General features: G+C 47.3%; 4 protein-coding genes across 5 annotated transcripts in view; 1 reads left to right on the top strand and 3 right to left on the bottom strand.

The window, feature by feature from the left end:
* Nucleotides 1–278: 278 nt before the first annotated feature.
* LOC118207018 (solute carrier family 35 member E4-like) lies at nucleotides 279–6,827 on the bottom strand. 2 transcript variants are annotated; one of them, XM_035380272.1, is made up of 3 exons: nucleotides 5,727–6,827; nucleotides 3,957–4,546; nucleotides 279–2,931 (listed from the first exon to the last, which is right to left on the bottom strand). In XM_035380272.1, exons 2-3 carry the CDS (start codon nucleotides 4,525–4,527, stop codon nucleotides 2,429–2,431), a joined length of 1,074 nt encoding a protein of 357 aa, XP_035236163.1. In that variant the 5' UTR covers nucleotides 4,528–4,546; nucleotides 5,727–6,827; the 3' UTR covers nucleotides 279–2,428. The 2 variants fall into 2 exon arrangements, with proteins under 2 accessions (XP_035236163.1, XP_035236162.1); XM_035380271.1 differs by having other exon boundaries at nucleotides 5,653–6,826.
* A 172-nt stretch (nucleotides 6,828–6,999) lies between these two features.
* Nucleotides 7,000–15,568, bottom strand: tcn2 (transcobalamin II). Its single transcript, XM_035380269.1, has 10 exons — nucleotides 15,422–15,568; nucleotides 15,050–15,121; nucleotides 12,524–12,716; nucleotides 11,703–11,860; nucleotides 11,006–11,158; nucleotides 10,349–10,518; nucleotides 9,638–9,812; nucleotides 8,797–8,974; nucleotides 7,972–8,090; nucleotides 7,000–7,649 (listed from the first exon to the last, which is right to left on the bottom strand). The coding sequence occupies exons 2-10, from the start codon at nucleotides 15,108–15,110 to the stop codon at nucleotides 7,588–7,590; spliced, it is 1,269 nt and encodes a 422-aa protein (XP_035236160.1). The 5' UTR covers nucleotides 15,111–15,121; nucleotides 15,422–15,568; the 3' UTR covers nucleotides 7,000–7,587.
* Nucleotides 15,569–17,456: 1,888 nt separating this feature from the next.
* Nucleotides 17,457–21,179, top strand: ccdc117 (coiled-coil domain containing 117). Its single transcript, XM_035380273.1, has 6 exons — nucleotides 17,457–17,659; nucleotides 18,593–18,922; nucleotides 19,440–19,490; nucleotides 19,645–19,962; nucleotides 20,117–20,263; nucleotides 20,758–21,179. The coding sequence occupies exons 2-6, from the start codon at nucleotides 18,777–18,779 to the stop codon at nucleotides 21,032–21,034; spliced, it is 939 nt and encodes a 312-aa protein (XP_035236164.1). The 5' UTR covers nucleotides 17,457–17,659; nucleotides 18,593–18,776; the 3' UTR covers nucleotides 21,035–21,179.
* Nucleotides 21,180–23,155: 1,976 nt separating this feature from the next.
* si:ch211-102c2.8 (trichohyalin) overlaps nucleotides 23,156–25,779 on the bottom strand; it is a 16,987-nt gene continuing 14,363 nt past the window's right edge. The window contains exons 28-31 of the mRNA XM_035379271.1: nucleotides 25,380–25,406; nucleotides 25,065–25,140; nucleotides 24,127–24,405; nucleotides 23,156–23,981 (exon numbers count right to left, since the gene is read on the bottom strand). Of these exons, the coding sequence (XP_035235162.1) occupies nucleotides 23,916–23,981; nucleotides 24,127–24,405; nucleotides 25,065–25,140; nucleotides 25,380–25,406 (448 nt within the window). The 3' untranslated portion in view covers nucleotides 23,156–23,915. The remainder of the gene's footprint in view (nucleotides 23,982–24,126; nucleotides 24,406–25,064; nucleotides 25,141–25,379; nucleotides 25,407–25,779) is intronic.

Consider the following 25,779-nt stretch of genomic DNA (forward strand, 5'->3'; position numbering starts at 1 on the left):
TTAATGTCCAGCAGGTGGCACACTTTCCCTTTTCTGATAACTTGTGTTCTGTGTTTGGGAACACTATGTCCAGTGCGAACAAACTGTTCTCAGCCATACTCCACTGGCCTAAAAAAAAAAAAGAAAAAAAAAACTTGTCGACAGGAAAACCCATTTCACTGGAGTTAACTTGTGTACCTTGTGTTTAAAAAAAAAAACATTGTGAAATGTCGGTCCATACAACAGCCTATGGGTAGAACTATTCTTGTTCAACTGGAATAAGACCAGACAAAAAACGATTTCTTTAACCAATGTATTTAAGACACGCTTCAACCACTGTAAAACACATTCAAGTAATAAAAAAATTACATGACCTGTACAATATTCATGAACACTATTTTTTTTAAAATCCTTAAAGGCTCATTTCAAATAATCACTTCAACGCATTTCCACATTGCATCTGTCAACCACTCCAACATTACTGACCATTGTGGAGGCCCCTTTCTCTATATGCACTCACTCTTTATTGATACCTGATTCATTATTAATAAGTGAACACTTGGCATGCTGATACTTCATCTGAAGGCACTGGGGGAGTAAAACAACCCAACAGACTACCCATGGCTCTTCAGGACCATGTTTTCAGACCCCTTAATGTTAAGTCAGACTGAGCTATCTTGGGACACAGGGAGGAAGGGAGCCATTTTGAAAGCAACCATAGTATTCAAACAGCAAACATATTGGTACACGGTACGAACGGTATCTAGCGAAGCTACGAAATCCTGATCCGGAAACCAGTCACGGTCACTTACCTGAGGTCTGCTCACGGTCACGGAGGTGCTGAGTGGGCAAACATCAAAAGGCGTTCGCGGGTTCGCCACGAGAGGGGAGACCAGGAAGCCTTTCGCTTTTTAAGACAAAGAATCGCTTTTCTGGGTCAAGCGCCGTCAGATCGACAGAAGCGCAGCCAAAATATGAGACACAGAAATAGAATGTGTCTCACCGTCTCACTGAGCTGCATTTTACAACAGCGGGACGTTCCGATGGGGCTCGTGTGAATCTCAGCAGCTTTCAAATGTCATCGCGCCACAAACAGCTTTTTTCTCCCTGGCGTTTAGCTTCCGCGATTAACCGCTGGTGATCCAACAACTGGCACGTGTAGCGCGAGGCTGTTACAGGGTTCAATCAGAAATATTTTTTAAAAAAACGGCTACTCTCCAGTTCGATCTGCTGGACAAGAGGGCCTGTGACCCATCTCCCCCAGCGACGACAACAGTCCCGAGGGCCTTGCCCCCGCAGGATCGAAGGCCGCCTAATGGGCCTGCAGTCACGTTCTTATGGGGGCGACATAGCTCAGGAGGTAAGACCGATTGTCTGGCAGTCGGAGGGTTGCCGGTTCAAACCCCATGCCGTGGGCGTGTCGAAGTGTCCTTGAGCAAGACACCTAACCCCCTAACTGCTCTGGCGAATGAGAGGCATCAATTGTAAAGCGCTTTGGATAAAAGCGCTATATAAATGCAGTCCCTTTACCATTCTTCATCGATTGTCATTTTTCTCACCACGCCACCGTAAATACAAGGGCTCAATCTTGGTTTTCCTCCAACCAAACCAAGGTCAATATACTTCAGAATTCCACACATTCCTCATACAGTTATAATACATCTGTCTGTACAAAAATGAGAGGGAGAAAAAAAACTCCACAAAACAAGCCTCATTTCTAAAACGGTTTCATAAGGTTGTCGTGATGTTGCTTTCTCTCACAGCAATATTGAAACTGTTAAGTGCCTGTTTGGGATTAATAGCACCCAAAGAGCCTAGAATGGGATTATTAGCAATGCCCTGTACCCCATTTAATGAGAACTTTTGTTCAAACTAAACATACAGAAAACTTCGGTAAATGAGGAGATCATAACTGAACAAAAAAGCCATTAAAATTGGTGCTGCTCTGCAGGAAACCATAACTTGATAGCATTATATCTTTTTTTAAAAAGTCAGTCAAGCACCTAATGGTTAAATATCAATCAAGCGCCATAAATCAGTCCTGATAATTAACCTTCTTTCACAGAAATTGTCTTCAAACATGTACATATTCGTCTGTAGAGTAAGGAGTACGCTCATCGGGTGGGGCTTGTGTTAGCATCATTCCTGGATGATTAAGCCCCTCCCTAACGTACCTCACCCATTCCCACTTCACCCTCCGAATCATTACAACAGCTAAGTTTGACTCCAAACTGGTCAGACTCCACCCAGCCATTAACCCTTTTAAGAGTGTGAGATCACAGATGTCATTAGAATGTTCTTAACTAAGAGAATTCCAATGCTGATGTCACAATCACCACCGGTAACTGAACGGCGCTGGAGTTCTAGAACACTGGCTTTGGCTGATAAAACACTGGGGGAGAAGAACACCAGCTGTTCAAAGGGCAAACGGAGAGGCCATTCCCCCTACTCAGTCCTGCTTGCAGTCTCTCGCCCCATTGGCTGTTGCGCGGTCTGAGCCGCAGCCAGTCTGTGTCCGAGAGCTCTCGGCTCCGCCCGCAGCCGGGCGGGCCCAGCGCGAGTCCAGGTAGCGGCCGATCTGCTCCGAGTTCTGGTAGATGACCATGCCGGCGAGGATGAGGCCCGCGCCGGCGCAGCTGAGGCCCGTCAGCTGGCTGCCGAAAAGCAGCTGGGACAGCAGCAGGTTGGCCACCACGGTCAGGTTGCCCAGGACGTGCAGGGTGACAGCGGAGGTGAGGGTGATGATGCAGCTGCTGGACAGGTTGTACAGCACCGAGCCCAGGCAGCTGAGCAGCACCAGGGCCCACACCTGCCCGCCGTAGCGCAGCGGGGACTCCAGCTCCGCCCGGTTCTCCAGGACCAGCGCCGCCACCGCCAGGATGCAGAAGCTGGGGATGGACATCAGGTACAGCAGGAGGACAGCGCCGATCTTCTCCTCCTGGAGCAGGATGCCTGGGGGGGACCGGGGGGGGGTCACAGGCAGGGCACATGGAGACACACGCATATCACAGTCAGAGGCCAGAAAGAGAACATGACTAAAGCTCATAACCATCCAGCACGCGACACGCAAAACTCCTGGACTGCCCTCCGCACAATGGGAAGTTTAATTCTAACCCTGTATACATATGTGCTGTTCATGTGAGATTCTGAATTGGTATGAAGGTGTTATTTCTATCGTTTAATAAGTCAGCTCTAGATTTACCGAGTGGTTCTACTTGGACAAAGAAGGGGGGGTGGGGGTGGGGGGAATGAAGCTAATGGCCTGTTTGTCCTCCCAAATTTTACGACTTTTATGACAAGGAAGGAAGATGATTGAAGACGTTGTTCCACAATTATATAACTGCAAAATCTGAACCGGTCTATGGAACACGACGAACAAATAACACATATGTACCAAGCAGCCGACACCGGAGTCGTACATAGTAAATGCCCTCAGCGTCGGAAGTGAATTAAGAAGACTCGTGCGCGGGGCATACATTCTAACCTTTACGTTGACAGGGGAACGGTCTAAAATTATGCGCAGTAATGTAACACCTAGAAACTATTTGCCATTTCAGGATGGACACCTTTGAGGCGCAAGGAAGGCGAAACGTTAGGTGAGATGATGTGGTGTCGATGTAGGCATCGATCAAATTGCATAGCAGTTCAGACATTTTTTTTTTTTTAGAACAGGGTAATTAATGTGTTTACGAAAACACGAGCGACAGTCCACCTGGCTTGCAGAGGAAACGCATATCCCAATTAATTTTACATTCACGAGGGAAAATCCAAAAACAATTAAACAGTGTTTATATGAGCCTATTTACTATCTCAACTTCAATTTTAAACATCACAAACAATGTTTAATTTCAGAGACGTAGTATGGAGAAGGTAAAAAAAAATCTGAGCCTATCATAGGCTGCATTAACAACTGCACGAAGTGGCAAGCAATCGGATTTATTATTGCATAACTGAGGAGCAGTGTTGAGTGCACTCACTTTGTTGAATGGATCGGACTCCTCTCAGCATGGTCGCGGCGAACATACAGAAGCAGCCGGTCTGGTCGTACTGCACTTCCCCCATGATGCTGAACGACGCCCCCAGGCAGATGGGCATCATGGCCGTGTATTTGATGACATGGTGATGCTCTCCCAGCAGCAGCGCGGAGATGGCCAACGTGAACAGCGGCGTGGTGGAGTAGATCATGTGCGCGAAGGACAGCTGGACGTAGTTGAGTCCCACGTTACCGAAGGCGATGCCGGCACAGAAGGTCAGGCTGAGCATGAAAACTTTAAACCGGGCGCCAACGGTCAGGCCGCCGTCCTCCTCGCCGCCCGCTTTACCGTTGACCATCCGTGATTTCAGGAGCCCGTAGTCCACCACTATGGCCGTTAGCATGTGCAGCGCCGAGAGCAGCAAGGGGTACCTGAAGTCGTACACGACGAAGATCCATTTGTTCAAGCTGGATATGGTCGTGCCCGTCACCAGCCACACGAAGACGGCGGACAGGAGGTGTTGCATCTTCTGCGGTTTCTCAGCCACGCATTTGGAGAGACCATCGTTTATCATAGTCTAGTCCTCCTCCCATCTGAAAGGGATATTTAAAAATTAGCACAATGACATGACAATCTGTCTGTATTCTTTGTACGGGCGGTTTTTCTCGGCTGTGAGGTTTCTCAATTGCAGTCGTTCCAGTCCTGGCAACTATTTTAGTCGCGTAGCCTATAGCAGTCGCGCGTTTCCCATTAAATCACTGCTCCCCTTATGTAATGGTGAAAACTGCACAGTGCTACAGCGCTTGAAGAAGCCACATTACCGTGTTATAAAAGTTGTGAGAAAAGAAACTATCAATGATCATGGACTTGTTTAGAACAAATAGTCCGTTACACACATGTAAACGTGGACATTTTCATTTCGCCTTTCGGACACGTGCGCGTATTATGCGGACAGTCATTTGGGCTGGTTTAATAAATCAGACTCCAGTCAACTGGTGCCTATAGGGGCTCTATAATCTTAACGCTTCTTAAGAGTAACCCTGTTACTATTAAATCCGTATCAGTCGTTCGTGTACACTGTTTAGGCACAATAGTGCACATACGTCTGCATTACAAATCCAGTTGTATCAGAAATGAATTAAAAAACTGTTAAATTTGAAAAACTGAATGGGTAACTCAGATTTGAGAATTTGGAAAACAGACAACACGTGTTGGTTCGCTACCAGCCCTCGCGTCTTACGTAAATACTTGCAGTGTACAATACATATAGGCTAAACACGCGCCCACGTTCTTAGACTTATCCAAACTTTATTTAACGAGGCAGTGGTAATGAAATAATACCTGTGTTTAGAAAACAACCTCAAATGAAAATAAAATCCTAACGGTTTTACAAACAAATAAAATATCAACTTGATTGATCCTGTAACATTTATCACCAACTATAATTAATTGTAACCGTGATGCAGCTGAGAAAGTTGTTTGTAATATGTCCCCGGTGGGGTTGACTATTGCACAATTAACTTTAGAATAATTAACATTTTAAGTCACAAAAGTCTTTATTAAGCTCGTCGTTGTAACAATTTATTAAGCTCGTCAGAAAACAATCGGATCGAAAACGTAACGGTCGAATGACTTGTATATACAGTAAAACACCACGAAGACATTTACAAAATAACATGAATAAAACATTGCAACTGACCAACAGCATCCAAGACTCAAGCCACCGTATTTTGACAACACCAGCTTCAACTGGGCGCTCTGTCTTCCCCTTACCTCGCGCAGCTAAGATACAGGCGCGCTGCTGTCCCGCCTCCCCAGCTCAAGTCAGCAGACCAGCGCCGTCACCGTGGCGTTGCCGAATATAGACCATTTCATTTCACCGGTGGGAAGCGACTTCAGGTTTAAAAAAAAAAAAAAAAGTTTGCCAACACTTCAGATTCCGAATATAGAATTTACGGTCAATTGGGCAACGTGGCAATATTATTTGTTTACGTTGCTGTCGAGCTTTAAGCTGAATTTGCTTGAGTCAAACAGCCTATGATTTTGTAACTGAACGATACAAAGAGCACAAAATAATTTTTAAAAAGTTTTCAAAAATTAATTTAGTAAATCATGTAACTCGGTTAAGTGAAGACTCAGTATGTGGTTACTGGGTGATGTTTGTGAATAGCTTGTAAGAAATCTAATACTATTTCACACAGTTAAAAAAAACTAATATTAAATATTTTAAATCACAAAGACAAGCTCTTATTTTGTCATCCTACCATAGGTGGTAGAGTGCTCTTTTCACTGAATCGACTGTTTGCAGAATGTTATGTGAAAATTTAAGAGGTGAGTGCAGGTACAAAAAAACATCAAATGTTTAAAACAACAAGAGAAAGACTTTTCCTTAATGTTGATAAGAGGTTCAAAACGCAGCATGAGAAATTTTGCTTTTGAGAAGGTAAATTACATATCGGATTAACTTTTGCCAATGTGCGTTCTAGTGACTGAGTTACAAACCCCATATTCAGACGGCCAACACACACACACACAGTCAAGCCAGTTATTTTCTGCTCAGTGAGGCGCGCTATGCTGTTTGGAACGGAAACAGCTACAGGCCCGAGTAACGTCTCACTGACATACACTACACATGTACCTCCTGTGCCGCTTACATGTTACATGTACCTCCATCCAGCACCTATTGTACCTTGTACCGTTATCTTGATGTTGTCGCTTGTCGTGTCTCCTAGTTTTCAGTTAGCACAGGTTAGGTCAGAGACTAATGTTTATTGTGTGAACTGGACTTAATGTGTTCATCAGTCATCTACACCCGCTTATCCTGAGCAGGGTCGCGGGGGGGACGTTGGAGCCTATCCCAGCATGCACTGGGGCGAGAGGCAGGAATACGCCCTGGACAGGCCGTCAATCTATCGCAGGGCACACTCACCATTCACTCACACACTCATCCCTATGGGCAATTTAGAGTCTCCCAATTCTTAATGTATATGTATATCTACACACAGGATTACATTCAAGCATTAGGCTGCATAGGGGCCTGGGGGACCAGTTACACAAGTGTGCGTTTATTCACATGATAAAAGCTGGAATGATTCTGCCACAAAATTTTTTAAGCATGAACTGCAAACAGTGCATCAAAAGATGAGATGCCAACCGTGGTTAGGTAGGAACGTGGGAAAAGGGGGCGAGAATGTTGTTGTCCTCGAGTGATTCCAATTCTGTCAGTCGTAGTAAAAAACGGGTTCTCCCGAAAAACGCAGCAGAATGTCTCATTTCGAGCTCTAGATGTGACAGTAACTCCCACTTCTCTGGGGTTCCACAGATTGCGAAACCCAGTTAACCTTCCAAGTCTTCGAGGGAATTACATAATTGTACAGAAACATCCGTGGAGCTTTGTGAATCTTACTTCCTTCAAACAAGACCTTTCGTATTCTGACACAAAATAAACTTTAAATGTTTGATTTAGTCAATGTGATAGTCACATCTCCTTTAATTAAAAAAACAATCAATCACAGTATTACAAAAAAGTGCCTAAAATATTCTTCAGCAGGATTTCTAACAGATTTTGTTTTTCTGAAGTGCATTTATCGTCAGTCGTAAATACGAATTTGGACAGTTTCCCTGCAAGGAAATCTCAGTGGCTGGTCTTTTTGATGGTGATCTTTTGAGCCTTCTCAATTTTATAATCTTGAATGCCTAAAAGAGAAGATAGAATTACTGTTTCTGTAAACTTACACAAAAATTTTAGGACATAATTACAGCAACTTGTCATAAGCAATAAACCCCAATGACTACCCAAAGCCTTCAACAATAACCACTGCCTTGCATACATATTCATACCTCGCTTCAGTACTAAAACAGAACGTCCCTCACTGAAGTCCATTAAGATAGTGGCATTATGATATTTTCACCATCTCTGGAGCTAAGTTGTGTGGTGTGTGAATTGCGTATGTGAGGATGTGTATGTGTGTGTGTGTGTGCGTGTGTGTGTCCAGTACAGTGGACTTAATGTCCTCACCTTGGTTGAGGGACGTCCCATCTGAAGACAGCTGCCAGTAACTTCGGTCTGACTGGCGAGCCCGCTCCCCATTCACCACGCTCAGGAAGGGCCCCCATAGGCTGGACTCTGTTTCAAATCTGCAGCGGGGGTGGGGGTGGGGGGCACGTGAGAGAGTGGAAGTCAATACCCAGCCAATCAGAGAATTGCTTGGGAACCCAGCTCGACCAATCGTAACGTGACTCTATACTGATATGTAGGCCTTAAGCAAGGGGGACGGGGGACGAGGGACGAGAGAACAACTCATGTAACAGTCCCACACCCTCCCTCCCTCCTCCCCATTTTCACAAACACACACACACTCACACTCACACATGCATACATATATACACACACACACACACTCACACATACATACATATATACACACACACACACTCACACTCACACCCACACACACACACTCACACATGCATACATATATACACACACACACACACTCACACATACATACATATATACACACACACACACTCACACTCACACCCACACACACACACTCACACATACATACATACATATATACACACACACACTCACACACTCACACACACACACACACACACACACACACACTCACACACTCACACACACACACACACACACACACACACACACACACACACACTCACACACACACACACACACACACACACACACACACACACTCACACACACTCACACACTCACACACACACACACACACACACACACACACACACTCACACACACACACTCACACACACTCACACACACACACACACACACACTCACACACACACTCACGTGAAATCCTTTTGCGTCTCCTTAAGGAGCGTCAAGGCCTTGAGGAGGGAAGAGCCCTTTGGAACGTCCACGGTTTTGATGGAACTGCTGCCGTCCGACGGGATTACCTCCACCTGGAGGAGCACGTTTTGGGCCGGGGGCTGCGTGCTACAGGGCTTGGGCTCAAGAGTCAGGCTATCTGTAAGGGAGGACCAATCACAGCGAAGAGATACAATGACGGAGGATCCAGCTCTGCAGGTTTCGAACTTACATCCCTGACACGTGAAATCCATTTCACGGTTGACAACTGAGAATCCCAAGTGAACAACTCCTTTACAAACAAACAGAACTACTGGACCCAAGTGACAAAATTAAGTTCCCATTCTGGGCACTATTTCTACCATCATTTCTCTTGGGTGAAACCAGAACCAGAAAAAGAAGAGCAACCCTACTTCACTCTCGCAATGAAACGAGTGCAAGCCTCAACTGTAGACACACCCAAGAGCGGAGGCACCAGACTGCACAACCTTGTGGCTGAAAAGTTTCCGGTTCGATTTCCAAGTACATAAAAGTATGGAATGTACTTTAAGGGAAAAATAGCCACGTCATTCAGTTCAGCAGGAGCAAAAGAAAATGGCCAGTGGTTTACAGCAGTGATGGTTGAGAAGGCGCTCAGGTTGACTTGGGTGAATATGTGATCAAGTGTGATGATGCCCATATTGCCTTAAGGACACTATTGGGCCTCCAGATTTCCCATTGTTCAGGCTGACCAAACGCACACAGAGCAGCATTGGAAACGATGGGGAGCACATTGTGGGTGATGGGGGCTGGTGTAGCGCGAGGCTCGGGCCCGGGCTCTCACCATCCTCTGCTCCGCACACGGTTGTTTTGACGTGCAGGTAGGACCTTTGCTGAAGAGCCGGCAGGGTTTGGGAGATAGCCATGGGGTTGTGGTAGGTCCCCTTCCTGGCATCCACCCTCAGGGCCTCCAGGGAGGCGGAGCAGTCCGAAACCTGGCTCCCCATGGCCAGCAGGGCCTGCAACACAGAGCCGCACGCTCAGCTTCCACTGCACGCGTGTTCCATACCATTCCAGAACACACACACACACACACACGCACACACACACGCACACAACGCCTACTGTATTCCTGCACCCTTTTCTGGTTCTGTTCTCGACTACTTTGTTCCAGTCTGCTTTCAGATCTCTGGAGGGTGAACAAACTAATGCCTTTACATTAGACCAGTGGTCCTCAATCCTGGTCCTGCAGAGCCACGGGGTCTCGCTGGCTTTCGCTGTTACTCTGCACTTGAGTAGCACAGCAACTGATCAGTTAAAGCAGTTGACTACGCAGCTGACGCAAGGTCACCTCGTTTCTCGGGTCTGAATCGGTTGCTGATCTTTAAGCGAAAAGCAAAAACCAGCAAACTCTGTGGCTCTCCAGGACCAGGACTGAGGGTTGCTACATGTCACATGTACCGTGGCATCCAACTGGCTGAAGATGACCGGCTCAATGCTCTGTATTCCGACTCTAACTGGAAGTGTTGCGAAAAGCTGGAAAGACCCCTCCCACCTGCACCGCCAGCCCGGTGCTGAACTCATTTCCCAGGTGTCCGTCGGGCCGTCGCGAGTCTAAGAGCTTCTGCTTGATGGTGCCCAGGGGCTCCTCCAGATGGGCCCCGTGCTGCACGGTAGGCGAATCCTTCAGGCACTGCAAGGCCATCCCAGCCATGGCCAGCGTGTCTGTGGAGAAAGGAAAACACCGTCACCACACTCAAAAACCCCACTGGGTTGCTATGGGGGCGACATAGCTCAGGAGGTAAGACCGATTGTCTGGCAGTCGGAGGGTTGCCAGTTCAAACCCCGCCCTGGGCGTGTCGAAGTGTCCTTGAGCAAGACACCTAACCCCTAACCCCTAACTGCTCTGGCGGAATGAGAGGCGTCAATTGTAAAGCGCTTTGGATAAAAGCGCTATATAAATGCAGTCCATTTACCGTTTACCATTTAAACGCAATGACAACGTGGTTGCTGAGCAACCTCCCGAGCAACGAGCAGTCCTGTAGATATCTCTCTTCTCTTCTCAGAGACGGCAGAACTCTGCACTTGGACCGGTACTTCTCTCTAGGGGTTTCGTCACACTTGTTCCTGGTTACGGTTATACACTTTGTTGTACGTCGCTCTGGATAAGAGCGTCCGCCAAATGCCTGTAATGTAATGTAATGTAACTCACCGGCGCTGCCGCAGACCCCGTGCTTCGCGCTGTCGTGCCGGACGGCGTGGACCAGCTTGTCTCTCACGTGGGTGCTCACCGTCACACCGTTGGCGCACAGAGCCAGCACCCCCAGAGAGTACTGGTAGTAATTGGTCAGCGGGCGGTGGCTGGCTGCGGCACACGGGAAATGAGAGAAGAAGAAGAAGAAAAAAAGAAGCTTTTAAACAGACTACTGTATGGCGGGAAACAGCAGGACTGTGTTACAGTAGGAATCCCTGACAACAAGAAAGTATGAGAGAGAGAGAGAGAGAGAGAGAGAGGAGGAAGAAAGGAAGATAAGTGCAGAGAGAGGGGTGAGGGAAAGTGGTAGAGAGAGAAAAATGGAGAGAAATAGTAAGAAAGGGAAGGGAAGAAAAGACAGAAAGAGGTTCAGGGGAGAGAGAGTTAAAGAGAAGGGAAAAAGAAAAAGAAGGAGACAGAAAGGGGAGAAAAAGATAAAGGGAGGGAAAGAAAAAGAAAGAGAAAGAGAAAAGGAGAGAGAAACAAGGTAAGATGAGAGACACAGAGATACAGAGAGAGGGTATAGCGCAGAGAGAGAGGGGAAGAAAAAGAAGAAGAGAGAAACAGGATAAGAGGAGAAAAAGAGAGAGAGAGAGAGAGAGAGAGAGAGAGAGAGAGAGAGAGAGAAACAGAGGTCCATAGACATGGTGCTCACCGGCAATGTGCTCCTTCTCCTTCTTCATCTGTGTCTTCAGCTGGAGCAGGAGGGACTCCTGGTTGAGCGTCAGGGCGCTCGCATCCGTACAGGAAGCTTTGAGGGCCAGAGCGTAGAGGGCCAGGAGCCCCGTCACAGGCTGGTGCTTAGTAAGGGAGCTGCAGAGGACCAAACAGAGCAGTCAGGCCGGGAAGGCAAAAAAAGCATCAAGGCCCGTTTTCTCACACTGCGGGACACGCGACCGTCGTCTGTATTCACTGACCTACTGTGTCTGTATTAACTGACCTACTGTGTCTGTATTAACTGACCTACTGTGGAAGACAGAACCTCACCCCACGGGGTTCAATAACGTGTATCGTATCTTATATGTACATGCAGTTCAGTTCATAAGTAATTGGACAGAGCCAATTTTTGTTGTTTTGGCTCTGTACTCCATCACATTGGATCTTTAACAAAATAATAATATGAGGTTAAGGTGCAGAGTGGCAGAAGGTATTTACATCCATATCAGGTGAAACGTGTAGGAATTAAAGCCATTTTTATAAAAATAAAAAAAGCCCCCTGGACTGCACTGTATGTACAAGTATAAAATATGAGAGTCTGGATATCTTCTCCACAGGCTTACAGTAGGACAGCAAGCCATTACAGTCCAGCAATATTGCTTAATACATTTGGCTGATTCTCTGAGTCAATAGCGACTAATTATTTCCAAATGGCCGTGTACTGTGGGACTGCGTAATGAAAACATACATACATCATAATCTGCCCTGGCATCAGTACTTTGCTGTGCTTTACCGCACTGCCCCCGAATCGCGCTGTACCTCTCCAGGTCTTTGTGAAGCTCCGCCTTCAGCCGAGCCAGGTACGCCCTCTCCATGCCCAGGTTGTGGTGGGTGGACAGGCGCAGGGCCAGGTGCACGCTGGGATTGGGGGGCGAGCTCTGGTCCTCCAGGGAGCGCAGGAGCTTCTTGTTGAGGGAGAGGATCAGCTCTTCATGGTCGGAGGCCAAGGCACCTGCTCGCCGTTATATAAGCACAGGCGGGGGGGGGGGGGGGGGGGGGGAGAGGCGGGGGTCACGTCAGGTGAGTCACAAAATGGGGCAAGGTCACGCCAGGTAGGCGTTTGAGTGACAAGGGGCCACGATGCATGAGGGTGGGGGTGGGGTTGTCACACATAAAGCAGAATCAGTTCAGCAGTATAAACTCCCCCCCCACCCTCCCTACAGAATACAATCACTTCCCCATGTGACTTCACAGAAAAAAAATCAGTCTATTTTTGCCAGACCTACATATGCAAACTTGCTGCCCTTTTACCCCAGATTTGAACCATCGCAGCTGCAGAAGTGACAGCCTCAGCATGTTCCGGTGTGGGGGGGGGGGGGGGGGGGAATAACTGTCATTAAATGCCGTTAGAACCACAGGCTCTCCAAGGAAGAAGTGTTTACCAGGCCGGTCGCCACCGACGACGATAAGTCTCTCTGACTCAGCAGTGACCCCGGTGAAAAGAAAGGCTTGCACAACAGTCTGAGGACAAAGCCTGCTTCCTCCCGCGCTCGCCTCTGCTGGCACAGCACATTTCAGAGAGGAAGACAAAATGGCCACCGGCCAGGAAGGCCAGCAAAGCACACGAACACGCACCAGAGTAGAGTGGAGTGTGCTTGAGCGGCCACATTGTAGCATAATGGTTAAGGAGTTGGTCTTGTAACCTAAAGGTCCCAGGTTCAGTTCCCCGGTAGGACACTGCCGTTGTACTCTTGAGCAAGGTACTTAACCTGCATTGCTCCAGTATATATCCAGCTGTATAAGTGGATACAATGTAAGTCGCTCTGGATAAGAGTGTCTGTAATGTAATGTAATGTTTGAGAGAAGGAGAGAGACGCAATATGCCAGGCAAACTCATACAGATGGCCACAACATGCAGACACCGGGTGTACAGGAGTGGGAATCACACTGCTGACAGAGGGGCATTCTGGGAGACCAAGCAAGCTTGCCGTTTAGCCATCTGTTACATCAGCTCATCAGCCCCATTCAAGCTCGAGCGATTGACTTGAATGATCCCCCGCCCCTCCCACTCGGTGCCACCGTCGCCGATATACGACGGGCAAAGTGCAGAGAAAATGACCGTGGTGTCACTGTGACCTGCGCCGGCGAGGCTGTCAGATGCTGTCAGGAATTTTGTGCAGGAACTACCTTCACTGATAAGGCCGACCGGTGCCAACGTGCAATTAACTTCCCCTCACTTCAGAGTGGCATAAGACAGGTGGAGAAATGTTTATTCGGATTTACACTCTCTGGTTATTTAACTGTGACAGGAGTGGCTGAGCTCGACACATACTAGGCATAAACCAATGAAATTAATCTACGGATGAAATTCTAAACTTCTTCCCAAAACTCTCACAGAAAAATCTAGATTAGCTGGATTTATAACATGTGCGGCATATGTTTTATCTTAAAGTGGAAGAAGCAGTGGTTGTAGTGGTGACAGATTTGTAATTACTGATTAACACTCGAGACAAAGGTTGTCGTTTCTGCAAGCGAAGACAATCATCTTCTTTTCGCTGGTGCATTCTTTCAATGCATGCTACCCAGTGGACTGTGGATATGCTTCCCGGTGTGACCCTGATGATCAAGTTCATGTAAGGCTTTCATGTTTGACTGATTACCCTTCCCATCACCTAGGGATAAAAATAACGCAGAACAGTATGCACTGTGCGAGTAATAAGGCCTTCAACGTTGCTTCAGTGCTGGACTTTCCAAAAAGCTTTTCGCAAGTGCTAGGCACACACAATTGCGCAATTATTTGAAGAGAGAAACGCATGAATTTCCCACTAAGGCTCGAATTCAAATGGAGCGCTTCGCCAACGTTGTCCAGGCGCCAATTTATTCAGGGCTGTTGCCACCAGAAATGGCTGGAATATCACATGGATTTAAAATGTCGCACTTATTTCACGCGTCACACTGAATATCCTTAAAACTGAGCGCACGAGATGGGGACCTCCTCCATTAGAACGTATATGTTTAACGGACATCCCGATCTCATGCACGCATTTTTAAAGGGCAGGCAGACGTACAGCGCCGTGAAAAGGTATTTGCCCCTTTCCTGATTTCCTCTATTATTGCGCATTTGTCACGCAGAATGGTTTCACATTTTTGGACAAAATGTAATATCAGAGAAAGGGAACATGTGTAAACACAAAGCACATTTTAAAATTATTATTTCATTTTTTATGAAAAAGTTATCAAGCACCCATATCGCCCAGGTGTGACAAATATGTAATAAAAGAGGAAATTAGTAAGGTGCCAAACACTTCTTCGTGGCACCGTAAACAATTTGAAGTATTTAATTACCTTGAGGTTTCCCACTGACCACTGCAAGAACTGCGCATCCAATGAAGACAGCGAGATTCATTTCGCAATTATCTAGATATGAGAGGAAACAAAATACTAAACTTAGAATGTCAAACGCCAGAATAAAAGAGGTATCAAGTAGTAGTGTGTGTCACTCTTTCGAGTCAGTTAAAGTTCAGTGATAGTTTTTACAAATAGAAATTTGTAACAATCGCACGAACAGTAATCGGAAACGTTCACGTGAGAGCTCGCTATTCACTTTACAAGCATAAACTAAACCGAAATGCGTACATGTCGAACAGAATGACTTGACAAACATTTACAACACTGTTGTCATTTTCAAGTAGTCAAACGGGCGCAGACGCCACTTACCCGTTATACTCGCTTTATGTGAACTGATGCGGGACACTCGCTTGACAATACTGCGTCGTTCCCCTCTCCCGAGGTCGCAAATATTTACGACTATTTCCTGTTCTTTGGTCCGCGGAGTCACATGATTGACTCTTCGGTTACGAAAGTGAGGGAGCGGGGCATGCGGGTGCACGCTAAAATTTGTGGGTTTGAAAAAAAATTGCGGGTTGAATAGTTTCGGTTTATCCGGTTCGGGATGATAGATTTAAAAGTGTTTCGTGTGGCCGTTATCATTTAGAAATACGTGCACACCGCATTGTAGAGGTTAAATAACCTGGGTTTATGATTTAAGACAATGACAAGTAGTGGTATCTTCATCCCACTTTTCAATAAAATCAGACATAGTGTTCCCTTTTGGCTGTCTATTAACGAGTTTGATATATGTATGCATGCATGCACCTAAAGGTCACAAGTTTGATTCCCAGGTAAAACACTGCCATTGTACCTTTGAGCAAGGTACTTAACCTGCATTGCTTCAGTATATATCCAGCTGTATAAATGGCTGCAATGTGAATGCTGTGTAAAAAGTTGTGTGAGTTGCTCTGGATATGAGCGTCTGCTAAATGCTTGTAATGTAATGCAACATAAAGCGATATGCATGCACACGTACGTATACTTATTTGGATTAAGCAAGAGAGGGGTCCCAGATTGTCTCTGGAACAAGGTCACTTTAGGTTCGACGTGTGCAGCTGCCCTGCTGCCACTGTCCCTGTACCCCCCTCCCCTCTGGCAGCTGCTTGCCTTCTATCACTTGACGAGTTACGCAATTTTCTGTTTATCGCCCCGTCTATCACCTCATATTTCTGTGATCCCTTTCTATCTCTGACAGGTGACTCCATCCGTGGAGTGCATCAACATGCTCACGAAAAGCTCAAGCAAATTATGCCTGGGGAATTATTACACGACTTTCACTTTCATTGAGTTTAAGTTGTACTTTGTTGTAAAAAATAAAACGGATCTGCATTTGACCCCTCCTAGCTATTTAATCGCAGTGCGCACAGGGGCCATCTCCAGTTCTGAGGCCAGTACTTAATCTAACATACATGTCACTTTGGTGTGGGAGGAGACTCACACAACCACACGGAGGACATGCAAACACCATGCAGAGAGGATCTGGGCAGGACTCAAACCCGCAACCTCCTTCTTGTGAGGCATCAGTGCTCCACCATGCCGCCCATCCAGCAGAAAATCTTATCCAGAGTGACTTTTACAGTGAAAGTTCTTTCTTTGTGGAGCTTTATCACCCCGATAACTGCTCCACTTTGCCTTGCAGTACAGTCTAACGGGACCTTGAAATGGCCATAAAATAAACTTTCCTCAAATTAATAACTGCATAGCCTTAAGCGGACATTCATTTCCATAATTTTCAATCAGTCTTGTCCCCGGATATTTGGTGTTTACTTTTTCTAGAGTGAAAAAAAAGTTTTAAAATAAAGATTATAAGCCTATTAAAGTTTTGAGCAATGGCTGCTCACATTTATCTATTAAAATCACTTGTATATGGTAGAAAACCCCATTTAGAAGGCAATTTCAAGGCTCGTTTGCGTGGCCCCGTTAAACTGAATTGCAAAACAGATGGAGCGTTTCTAAGGATGACAAAAGCGCCACAAAGAAAAATATGACAAAATTACTATCAGTCCCGATCAGCATGGTGGAATTTGTTATGTAAAATTGGTCCAAGTCGAAAAAGACCTAAGTTATCCTTTAATACTTCGACAGTATACTATTTTTGACAGCAACTAGTAGTCTAATTATAGGCTAGTAACTATAGAATGTATTTATGTTGGTAGAGATCCGCTGCCAATTTTTTTCAAACCTGCACATTCATTTGCATATTTACGTAACCCAATAACCTGTAAATAGTCTTAATTTTAGACTCTAAACTGTCGTCAAGCGCCCGCAGTGACTGCATGTAGTTCATTCAAATGATTAAAAACGTGTCCCGATTATGAACTCAAACGCTGAACCACATATCCCAAAACCACTAGCGGCTGAGTGTTCTAGAAATTAGCTATGCACGTTCACAGTCGGGCCTGCTGGTGCTGCGTCGTTACTGTTTAATAGTGGTTAATGGGTAATCTAAAACCGATTAATATGACGGCGGGTTGAACGGCATTGTGCGTTACTGTTGAAACGTCGAACGACTGGAAACTGAATAGGCTATTTCAACCACTGCTCAAATACAACGGGTAAACCAGGGTTCGTGGCTTTTAATATTTTGTTAGCTAACTTACTAGCTAGGTTGTCTGGTGAAGTGAAGATATGCTAGTTATAGGGTCCCAAACGAGTCAATTTATCGACTAGCCAGCGTGATGGTTAGCTTGCTTGCTTGCTATCTTGGTTAGCTGGCGAATTTTACTGTCGTTTGTAAGCTGCACATAGTAGTTGAATTTAAAGTAACTCACTGACACTAGTTTTGGGCTAACTGTAATTAGCCACGCCTCTCGGGTTATTTTCAGGTGATAGCTGGCAATGCAACGAGCAAGCAAACTTGTAAATATATTAGGTAGCGTGATAATGTTAGCGGCAACAGCTGTACACCTCCGTTACGCGAGTGTAACGTTGATTAAGCTTCAGTGTTGAAAAGGCTGTTGGATGTGTTAGCGTGCTAGGAGTAGTCATCCTTTTTAAAGTTCAAAGTTGGACGCATAAACTTGAACAAGCGAGTCGTCTGTTTAACTTTACTAACCAGCTAGCTGGCCGCCGTTAACTGTGTGAATGGCATGGTTACACTGAACGAATGAACTGTAAATTCCACTGCCTACCCTATACTTTTAAATACGGTCCAGGTAATGCCACTGACATTAGAAATTAGAATAGCCCTGTCAGTTTTGCAAAATAAACAAACCGGATCGTTGACGGTAACGAGTATGTTATGTTGACTACCATTTTTGCTATATTTTGTTATCTCATGAGTCTTCTAGACATGGTTTATGTTGAACCTCAAACAGTTCATTAGGCAATAATAGTACATTCCCACCCCCATAGTTGTATTATTTGCAAGCTAAGTAGCTACTGATACTACAGAGCTGAAAAGTGTGACGAGCGACATATAGCATCAGTAACTACATATTTATATCATTATATGAACGCAATTGCAATTCACATAAGTCTCCCTTTCCTCTGTTATAGGTTGACTGTCCACGAGGATACCGTCACGCCTACGGTGTGACGTCACCCACAGCCCTTGCTTCAACTTCCTTTGAAGCCTGTTCAGTATTGTTTCTGTCCGGGAATGATGCTGAAAATGACCCTGGAGTGAAGTGTGTACACACACACACACACACACACACACACACACCTCCCGTTTGGGAGCATGCACAAACCTGGTCCAGTGAGAAGCGAACTGGGGCTCCTGACACCCTTGTACCCCATCTCCGGGTTTGTTCACGCTCCAGTCCGGGAGGAGAGCCCTGGGGTTGCGGACGCCATGCACTTTCCGGGAGAGTCCGGCACAGGAGCGTGAGTGTCTCTGGGAAGCGTTAGTATTTGTGTGTGTTTGTGTGTGTGTGTGCGCGTGCGCGTGCGTGTGAGGCCTATATGAGCAACTGTTCTATCCACACGATGGGCCTGTGCAGTCAGAATTGCGCTGAGTAAAATCTTTCCAGCCATTGATGGAAACTTATTAAAGTTGCACACTTGGTATAGTGCCCCAAAAAATAAAGCTTTAATGCAGCACTTTTGGGGGACTACATTGCGTGTCTCCCTTTGTTGAAGTCATAACACTCTTTTCACCTTGCATCTTAGCTGCTGGGCTGGTGTGCATGCATTTCTTCAGTTATTGCAATAAACTCATTAAGCTAGAAAATGTGCACATGGGGGAAAACAAAAAAAAGTTCTGGTTTGTGCTGCATGCTTCACTGACACCCATCAGTGTCATAACACAGGATAACCCAGGGTCATACTGTGGCATGCCGCAGCTCAGCATGTAGGGACCCACGCCTTTTTTGTCCTTCCTCTCTCTCCGTACTTCTCCCAGGAGCTGGGAACGGCGCTGTATGAGGAAGCACCGGAGGAGCCCTAGCAACGAGTGAGTGACAGACTGGCAGCGTAACCGGGGCAATAATCAAACCCTTATAGTGACCAGAGAGACTTACGAGTTTGTGCATGAGGAGGTTGGCGTGTGATTGTGTCACAGACGCATCTGGGTCAGCTGCCTGTTTTGTCCTTGACCTCCTTTTCAGGGGGAGCAGTCCCAAGAGGAGGCGGCTGATGGGGGAGGTGGGGTCTCCTCTGTGGGACATCCCGGGCTCCAAGCGGTGGCCGGGCTGGGCCCCACGTGGCGATGGCTCCCTCCCGGACCCGGCCCCCGGGCTGCAGCTGGGTCCCGGTCCCGCCCTCGCCCCTGGCCCCGCCCCCGCCTGCGGCCAGCTCTGCCCCGTCCCGGAGAACAGGCTGGCCTACCCGGGACCCCCCCTGCCGCCACAGCCCTGCCCCAAACCGGGGGGGCTCCGCACTGAGGTGGAGGCAGCCCAGAGGCGGCTGCAGGAGATCGAGGAGCGGTGAGCGTCGGGGCAGGAATGAGGAACTGAAATTTGGGCTGGGGGGTGGGGCATTAAGAAACCAGATTCTACTGTGATTCCCCCCCCCCCACACACACTTTTAGATGAGTGGTGATGAGCCATTTTTCATTTGTGACCGTTTTCGTTTTTTCAGGATAACCCTGGAGGATGATGACGAGGACGAAGATCTGGAGGTGGAGCCGGCGCAGAACAGGCCGGTGCTGGTGATGTCACAGAGCCTGAGGGAGGGGCTACAGCAGGGCTTAGGAGACATCCTGCCACAGAACGTGGCGGAGTCAGTGTGAGTATCTCTCCCTTCTCACAGGTGCACACGGCTGCTCCAGATTCATTCAAACCGTTCCCCTGTCCCTGGAGATCTACCGTCCTGTAGGCTTTCACTCCGACCCTAACAAAGCTGCACCTCACTCAACAGCTAGAGTTCTTGTTGAGCCTCCAAGTAGGCTAATTAAACTCTTCAGGTGTGCCAAATTAGCGTTGGAGTGAAAACATACAGGATGGTAGATATTCAGGAACAGGGCCCTGGTTTAAACCCATGTCACTCAAATCACGGCCCTCAAGGGCCGAGAACTGCTGGTTTTCCACCCTCCCTTTACCTGGGAGTCAGGTGTGAAGGCAGTCTGGCTGATCAGGAACCTGGGAGGAAGGAAAACCAGCTTTTGTTTGGTGCTCATTTCGTTTGCATATTTAGTTTTTTTCCCTGTTGTCCTCTGACTCGTGCTGGCCCATCTCCCCCCCCCTCCCCTCCCCTCCCCTCCCCTCCCGTGCGTTCTGAAGGAGCCGGTCCTGCATGGAGCTGGTGGTGTGGAGGCCCCCGGAGGAGGTGCTTCCCCGGAGGCTGAAGGACTCCTTACAGAAGCAGCGGAAGCAGGTCAACGGCAGGGAGGCGCTTCCCGCCGTCGGCACCCGGCCCCCAGCCGCCGCCCAGGCCTCTGGCTCCGCCCCCAGCGGGCTGTACTGCGGCCCCGCCCCCCTACCCTCTAGCCCCACCCCCGCCGGTCTGTACTGCAGCCCCACCCCCGAGGTCTCTACTGAGGAGGAGATGGAGCTGTAGCACCTCCCTACCGCCCAAATTTCACCATGAGATTGGGTGGCCAGCTGAACTGCGTCTCCACAGAACCAGTGCGCATTTTAAATGCTTCGCCTTTGGGCCCAGTGGACTTCGCCATATCGCCATGCGTGGACTGAGTTTGACAGCCACCTCCTGTACCTTCCTGTCTGCAAGAGCCTACGTCCTGCGGTCGCCACAAGATGGCCGCCCGAGAGGGGACGGAAGTCCCGCCAACAAGATTGACTGTTAGGACGTAAATGTAAATTAAGTTTGGTCAAATCCTCCAAATCACCCATTTTCACAGTTTGTCAAGACTAGTGATTGAGAGAATTAATTTCACCACTGAAATTAAGATAATTTTAAAGAAAAATAATTTTTAAAAAGAGAAATTTAGATTGCCCTCCCCCTAACCCCAATTGGTCTATTTTTACGTTTCATCTGTCCGTCTCAGTGCTGGGCGGGGCTTCTGTCCTTTCTGGAGTGGCCTTCTGTAGGCACCCAACCTACCCAGCTAACACAGCTAAGACATCCTCACAATGTTGCAGCCCTGTCGGGGCAACGTTATAACATTGACAAACCATTCCGTTAACTTTGCGGAAAACGTTTTGCGTTAGCTAGGTAAGACCATTTGGGTTTTTTTTTTTTTTTTTTTTTCCCCCGTTCCTGGACATCAGACACATCAGGACGTTAAAAAAGACACACCTGTGGACAGGTACCCTGCTGCCGCCGCCAAGCTTCAGCAACAGCGTGTCAAAACAGCCTTGAGTGCTCGGCCACCTGCTAAACGTTCTTCTCTGTTTTACTTACCGTTATATATATATATATAAAAAAGCAACAGCTTCAGCGTATTACCGAAAATATAATAGCCACACATTTTTCTCATAGAGCTCGCCGCCTGTGCAGAAAAACTCATCCAAGCTTACGGTAGTCGGCCATTTTCTTTTTCGTTCTACGTTCAGCCATATTGTTTTGTTTCTAGTACAAATTCAAACCGGATTGGTTACCTTTGCGTTCAAGGGTTTGGCTAAGGTACTGCAGCTAAGTATACTATGCTAATTTTTACATTCTAAACAGTGCCAGTACAGTTTTTCATTTTTGTGTGAAAGTGGATGGGGGTTTGGCTTTCTAAGGGGTAGAGGTGGGGACTCCCAGTGGATGGCAGGTTGGCGTTTGTTCCAGAGGCTCCAGTGTGCAGCTCCAACAGGAATGTGCGAAGCCTTTGGCGGGAAAATCCTTCGGCGCTAGTGCTAGCATCCAAACCAGTCGATTACGTTAGCATGGCTAAAGCTGGTGCTCCTTGGGTTGTCCTGAAGGGACCACTCTCCTGCTCCATTTTGTAATGGCTCCATTGTGCTATGAGCAGTGAAGGGTCAGTACAGTAAAGCAGGGATCTGGCGTATGGAAATTATCGGCTGGTATCCATAACCGATATTTGTCCAGCCATGGGGGGGTCTATGCTGGTAGCACCATTTTTTTTTTTTTTACATTACAGAAAAGCATTTCCACATTCGTGGAAGACGGTGAGTGCATTAATGTCAACTTATGAAGGGAAACGTTTCAGCTTGCTTTATTGTCAAGCAGAGGCCATAAGTCTAGAGAGCTACGAAGTCTCTGTACGGCATCGCTCGCGAGTTTGGCTGGTAAAAAAACATTAAAAAACGAGGTTCAGGTGACTTTGATTGGTCTGCTGACAATTTCTGCTGACAGAGTCAGCCATGCATGAAATGCTGACCATAATCTTACTTTTTGGCCAACAGCAGTAAGACTGCTTTGTGCTCATACGACCCCAGCATTACTGTACGTCCACACAATAAAACGATAAAAATTCGGGTCTTTTCGATCGTTAAAGGCTCCAGTCGGAAGGAGTCCGGCCCCCAGGACTAAGCGGGAAGGGCACCGGTGTGAGCAGTCCTGGACACAGCTATGCAACAGGAGTGATGCATTCATGCCTTTTAAAATCCCATTTAAAAAAAAATTAAAAAATTAAAAAGCACATACAATCAAGTATTATGGGTTTCGTTGGGCTTCAGAATGTGAACGTTTTTTGTTTTCTTTTGTTTGTTGATCCAGATGATCTTATTTGCACCTTGATTGTGGAAGCCTGTGTAAAGTGGATTGTTGACCTTTTTTTTTTTTTTTTAAATTAAACTTGAAATGACAAAATACCGTGTCTGCGTGCTTTATTAGGAAAAGTGTACCATGAAACGGGGAAGAAATCATTATTGAAGTAAAACCTCGCTTGCACTTAAAACTGCGTTGATTTGGCAGTTGTCTCGCTTGAATATTTTGAACGATTTCAAAAAAAGACGATAAAAGGAGCGCTCGGGAGTCACACAGAGTCATGTGACCGGCCCTTTAACTGCGAACCCGATGCACCCGCCACTCAAGCGGCATCCGTCTGCTGCCTCGCACGGGGTGACTGACCGTTTTACGAGCGCGCGGTCAGGGCGCTGAGCGTTCGCGCCGCGTGTGAAAGACGGCGAGGCCTCTGGGATATTGCCGCGGTCTGACGTCAGGCTGTACCCTCCCGGCCTTTAACTGCGGCAGTAAAAAACCTGGCGAAACTCGGGTGTGTTCGGAGCGTGCTCAGGTATTTTACGGGATGTCCTGACTGTGGGGTCAAGGCCTCCGTGGGCGTGGGGGCGAGGCCCCTGGGGGGGGGCGTGGGTGAGACCACCGGATCCCGCAGTCATCCTGTGAGTGAGAGGTGAGACTTTGTGCTTTTCAAGCAGTCCTCTTTTTGAAACGACCGGACCACAGCGGTTCTACAGTGCACCGTACCTTACGTGCGTGACTTTGGGGGGGGAGCACCAGTCTCTGAGTGAGTGGGTGGGGTGGGGTGGGGTGGGACAGTCCCATGTCTGTATCTCCCTGGAGCTCCAGCTCAGTTCGGGACCGTCCTGCTGTGGGTTCGGGTCCTGGTGTGACAGCGCTCTGAAGCAGGACCGATCTGTAGGGAGAACACGGGGGGCGTTGGGTTAGCCGCCTCCGCTAACTCACGTTACCCCCCCTCTCCTAACTCACACGCTATACCCCCAGGGTGAATGGGATGGGAAAGGGGACTAGACCAGGGCAGGGCGGGGCGGGGGACTCACCGTCTCCAGGTATGATCCTGCCAGCTCCCCCGCAGTGCCCAGGTGCATGTTCAGGTGCGTCCCCAGGTACGCGCTCGGGTGTGTGTTCAGGTACGGGCCCAGGTGCGTGGGGCTGCAGCTCTGCACAGAGTTCTCCGCACGCAGCTGTCTCACGCGGCTCTGCAGGTGGCGCAGCAGCTTGAACGTGGCCAGGTCGGGGGGGCCGGGGGCGGCGGGGGGGTCCGCAGACAGGAGGGAGGGGGTGGAGGTGGAACGCAGTACCCCTGGGTCTCCGTACTCCTGGAACAAGAGAAGAAATCCAAGCAGTTTCATTAAACAAGTCACTACAGCAGGAAGTACTTATTGACGTCTGGAAGTTTCTTCGACAAGAGTAGCCATGTTATGTCGGTGTAAGTCAGTATTTAAATTACTGTTTTCATTGCACATTGACAATTGATGGGAAATGGTACATGACAGTCCCAGAGGGAAAGACAGAGAGGGAGGGAGAGAGAGAGAGAGAGAGATTGGAGTGATAAATAAGGTCACACTGCAGGTGTGACAATAGTAAAAAAAAAAGATGCAGCGCATGTGAGGCAGGCATTTTTTTATGTGCCTGACCTTTCTCCTCGTGGGTAACGCTTAAGACACTGACAAAAATAAAATTCCAACACAGCGGTCACCCATAATCCCTATTTGTTATTGTATTAACCCAATGAACAGTAGGTCTCTTCCCAGTGTTCTAGGAACTCTGTTGCCTTCGGTTACCGGCAATGATTGTGACATCAGCATTAGAACGTTCGGTTGAGAACACTCTAATCGGACATTTGTGACCTCACACATTAAAAAGGTTAAAGGGTTAAACACAGAAGCACTCCCTGAGCGACTATACATTGCAATACTCCGCTCGTGTTTTTCAATGTAAAAAGTTGTTTTTTTTGGTGTCTGATGTGGTAATTTACCGCGGTCAGCTGCCTCATCTCAGTCTCCAGACGCTGCAGTTTCCTCTGCTGGTCCGTTCTGGTCCTCGGGACCCGTCTAAAAAATAAAAAGGAATATCAGGCGTCACACACCACACCGGCACAGCAGAGGTGCAGAACTACAGCTACTGCTACTGCTAGGACGCACTACTGTCACACACGAGTTAGAATAAGCGACTCATTCTTCTTCTATGTTGGGAGACACTTGTCCTGGAGGCCCGGATGTATCTAGGTTAGTGAGTTATGCTCGGCGCTATTTCCACACTACTGCTACATCTCAGAGGTGAACCACGTTACCTCTCCTTTAGTAACTGTGCCTTGCATCTGCAGGAGGGGAAAGCTACATGTCAATCAACATGCACAACGCAACGCATTTATATTTCCAGGTTTCTCAACAGAGAAATAAATCATAACAGTCATATGGTACGGTCACAATGTTCACATCTTTAAGCAATGCATTTTTCTTTAGGGAGTTATTTGCTAGGAATTTAATAAAAACCCAATGCACGTATGACATCACATGTTACTGTGCAGATCAGTGGTTACTACGTTACATAAGTGCCAGCCGATGTTATGTTTATTTTTTGACTAATGATAGATTTATTTAACTACTTTTTCGGGGTACAGGGCAAAGATCTAAAATAAAACGCAGAACGCTGCTCACTGTAACCAGAGAACGCAACATATAGCAACATGG

This window comes from Anguilla anguilla, chromosome 10, assembly GCF_013347855.1.
Source record: "Anguilla anguilla isolate fAngAng1 chromosome 10, fAngAng1.pri, whole genome shotgun sequence".
NCBI classification, from domain to species: Eukaryota; Metazoa; Chordata; class Actinopteri; order Anguilliformes; family Anguillidae; genus Anguilla; species Anguilla anguilla.

Coding starts and splice junctions, on each gene's coding strand:
- ccdc117 (XM_035380273.1), top strand. CDS start 18,777: ATGCACAAACCTGGTCCAGTGAGAAGCGAACTGGGGCTCCTGACACCC. Junction 18,923..19,439: donor GGAGAGTCCGGCACAGGAGC/GTGAGTGTCTCT, acceptor TACTTCTCCCAG/GAGCTGGGAACGGCGCTGTA. Junction 19,963..20,116: donor CTGCAGGAGATCGAGGAGCG/GTGAGCGTCGGG, acceptor TCGTTTTTTCAG/GATAACCCTGGAGGATGATG.
- LOC118207018 (XM_035380272.1), bottom strand. CDS start 4,527: ATGATAAACGATGGTCTCTCCAAATGCGTGGCTGAGAAACCGCAGAAG. Junction 2,932..3,956: donor AGTCCGATCCATTCAACAAA/GTGAGTGCACTC, acceptor GGTCCCCCCCAG/GCATCCTGCTCCAGGAGGAG.
- tcn2 (XM_035380269.1), bottom strand. CDS start 15,110: ATGAATCTCGCTGTCTTCATTGGATGCGCAGTTCTTGCAGTGGTCAGT. Junction 9,813..10,348: donor GCACCGGGCTGGCGGTGCAG/GTGGGAGGGGTC, acceptor TCTGTGTTGCAG/GCCCTGCTGGCCATGGGGAG. Junction 8,091..8,796: donor GAGACGCAAAAGGATTTCAC/GTGAGTGTGTGT, acceptor CCCCCGCTGCAG/ATTTGAAACAGAGTCCAGCC.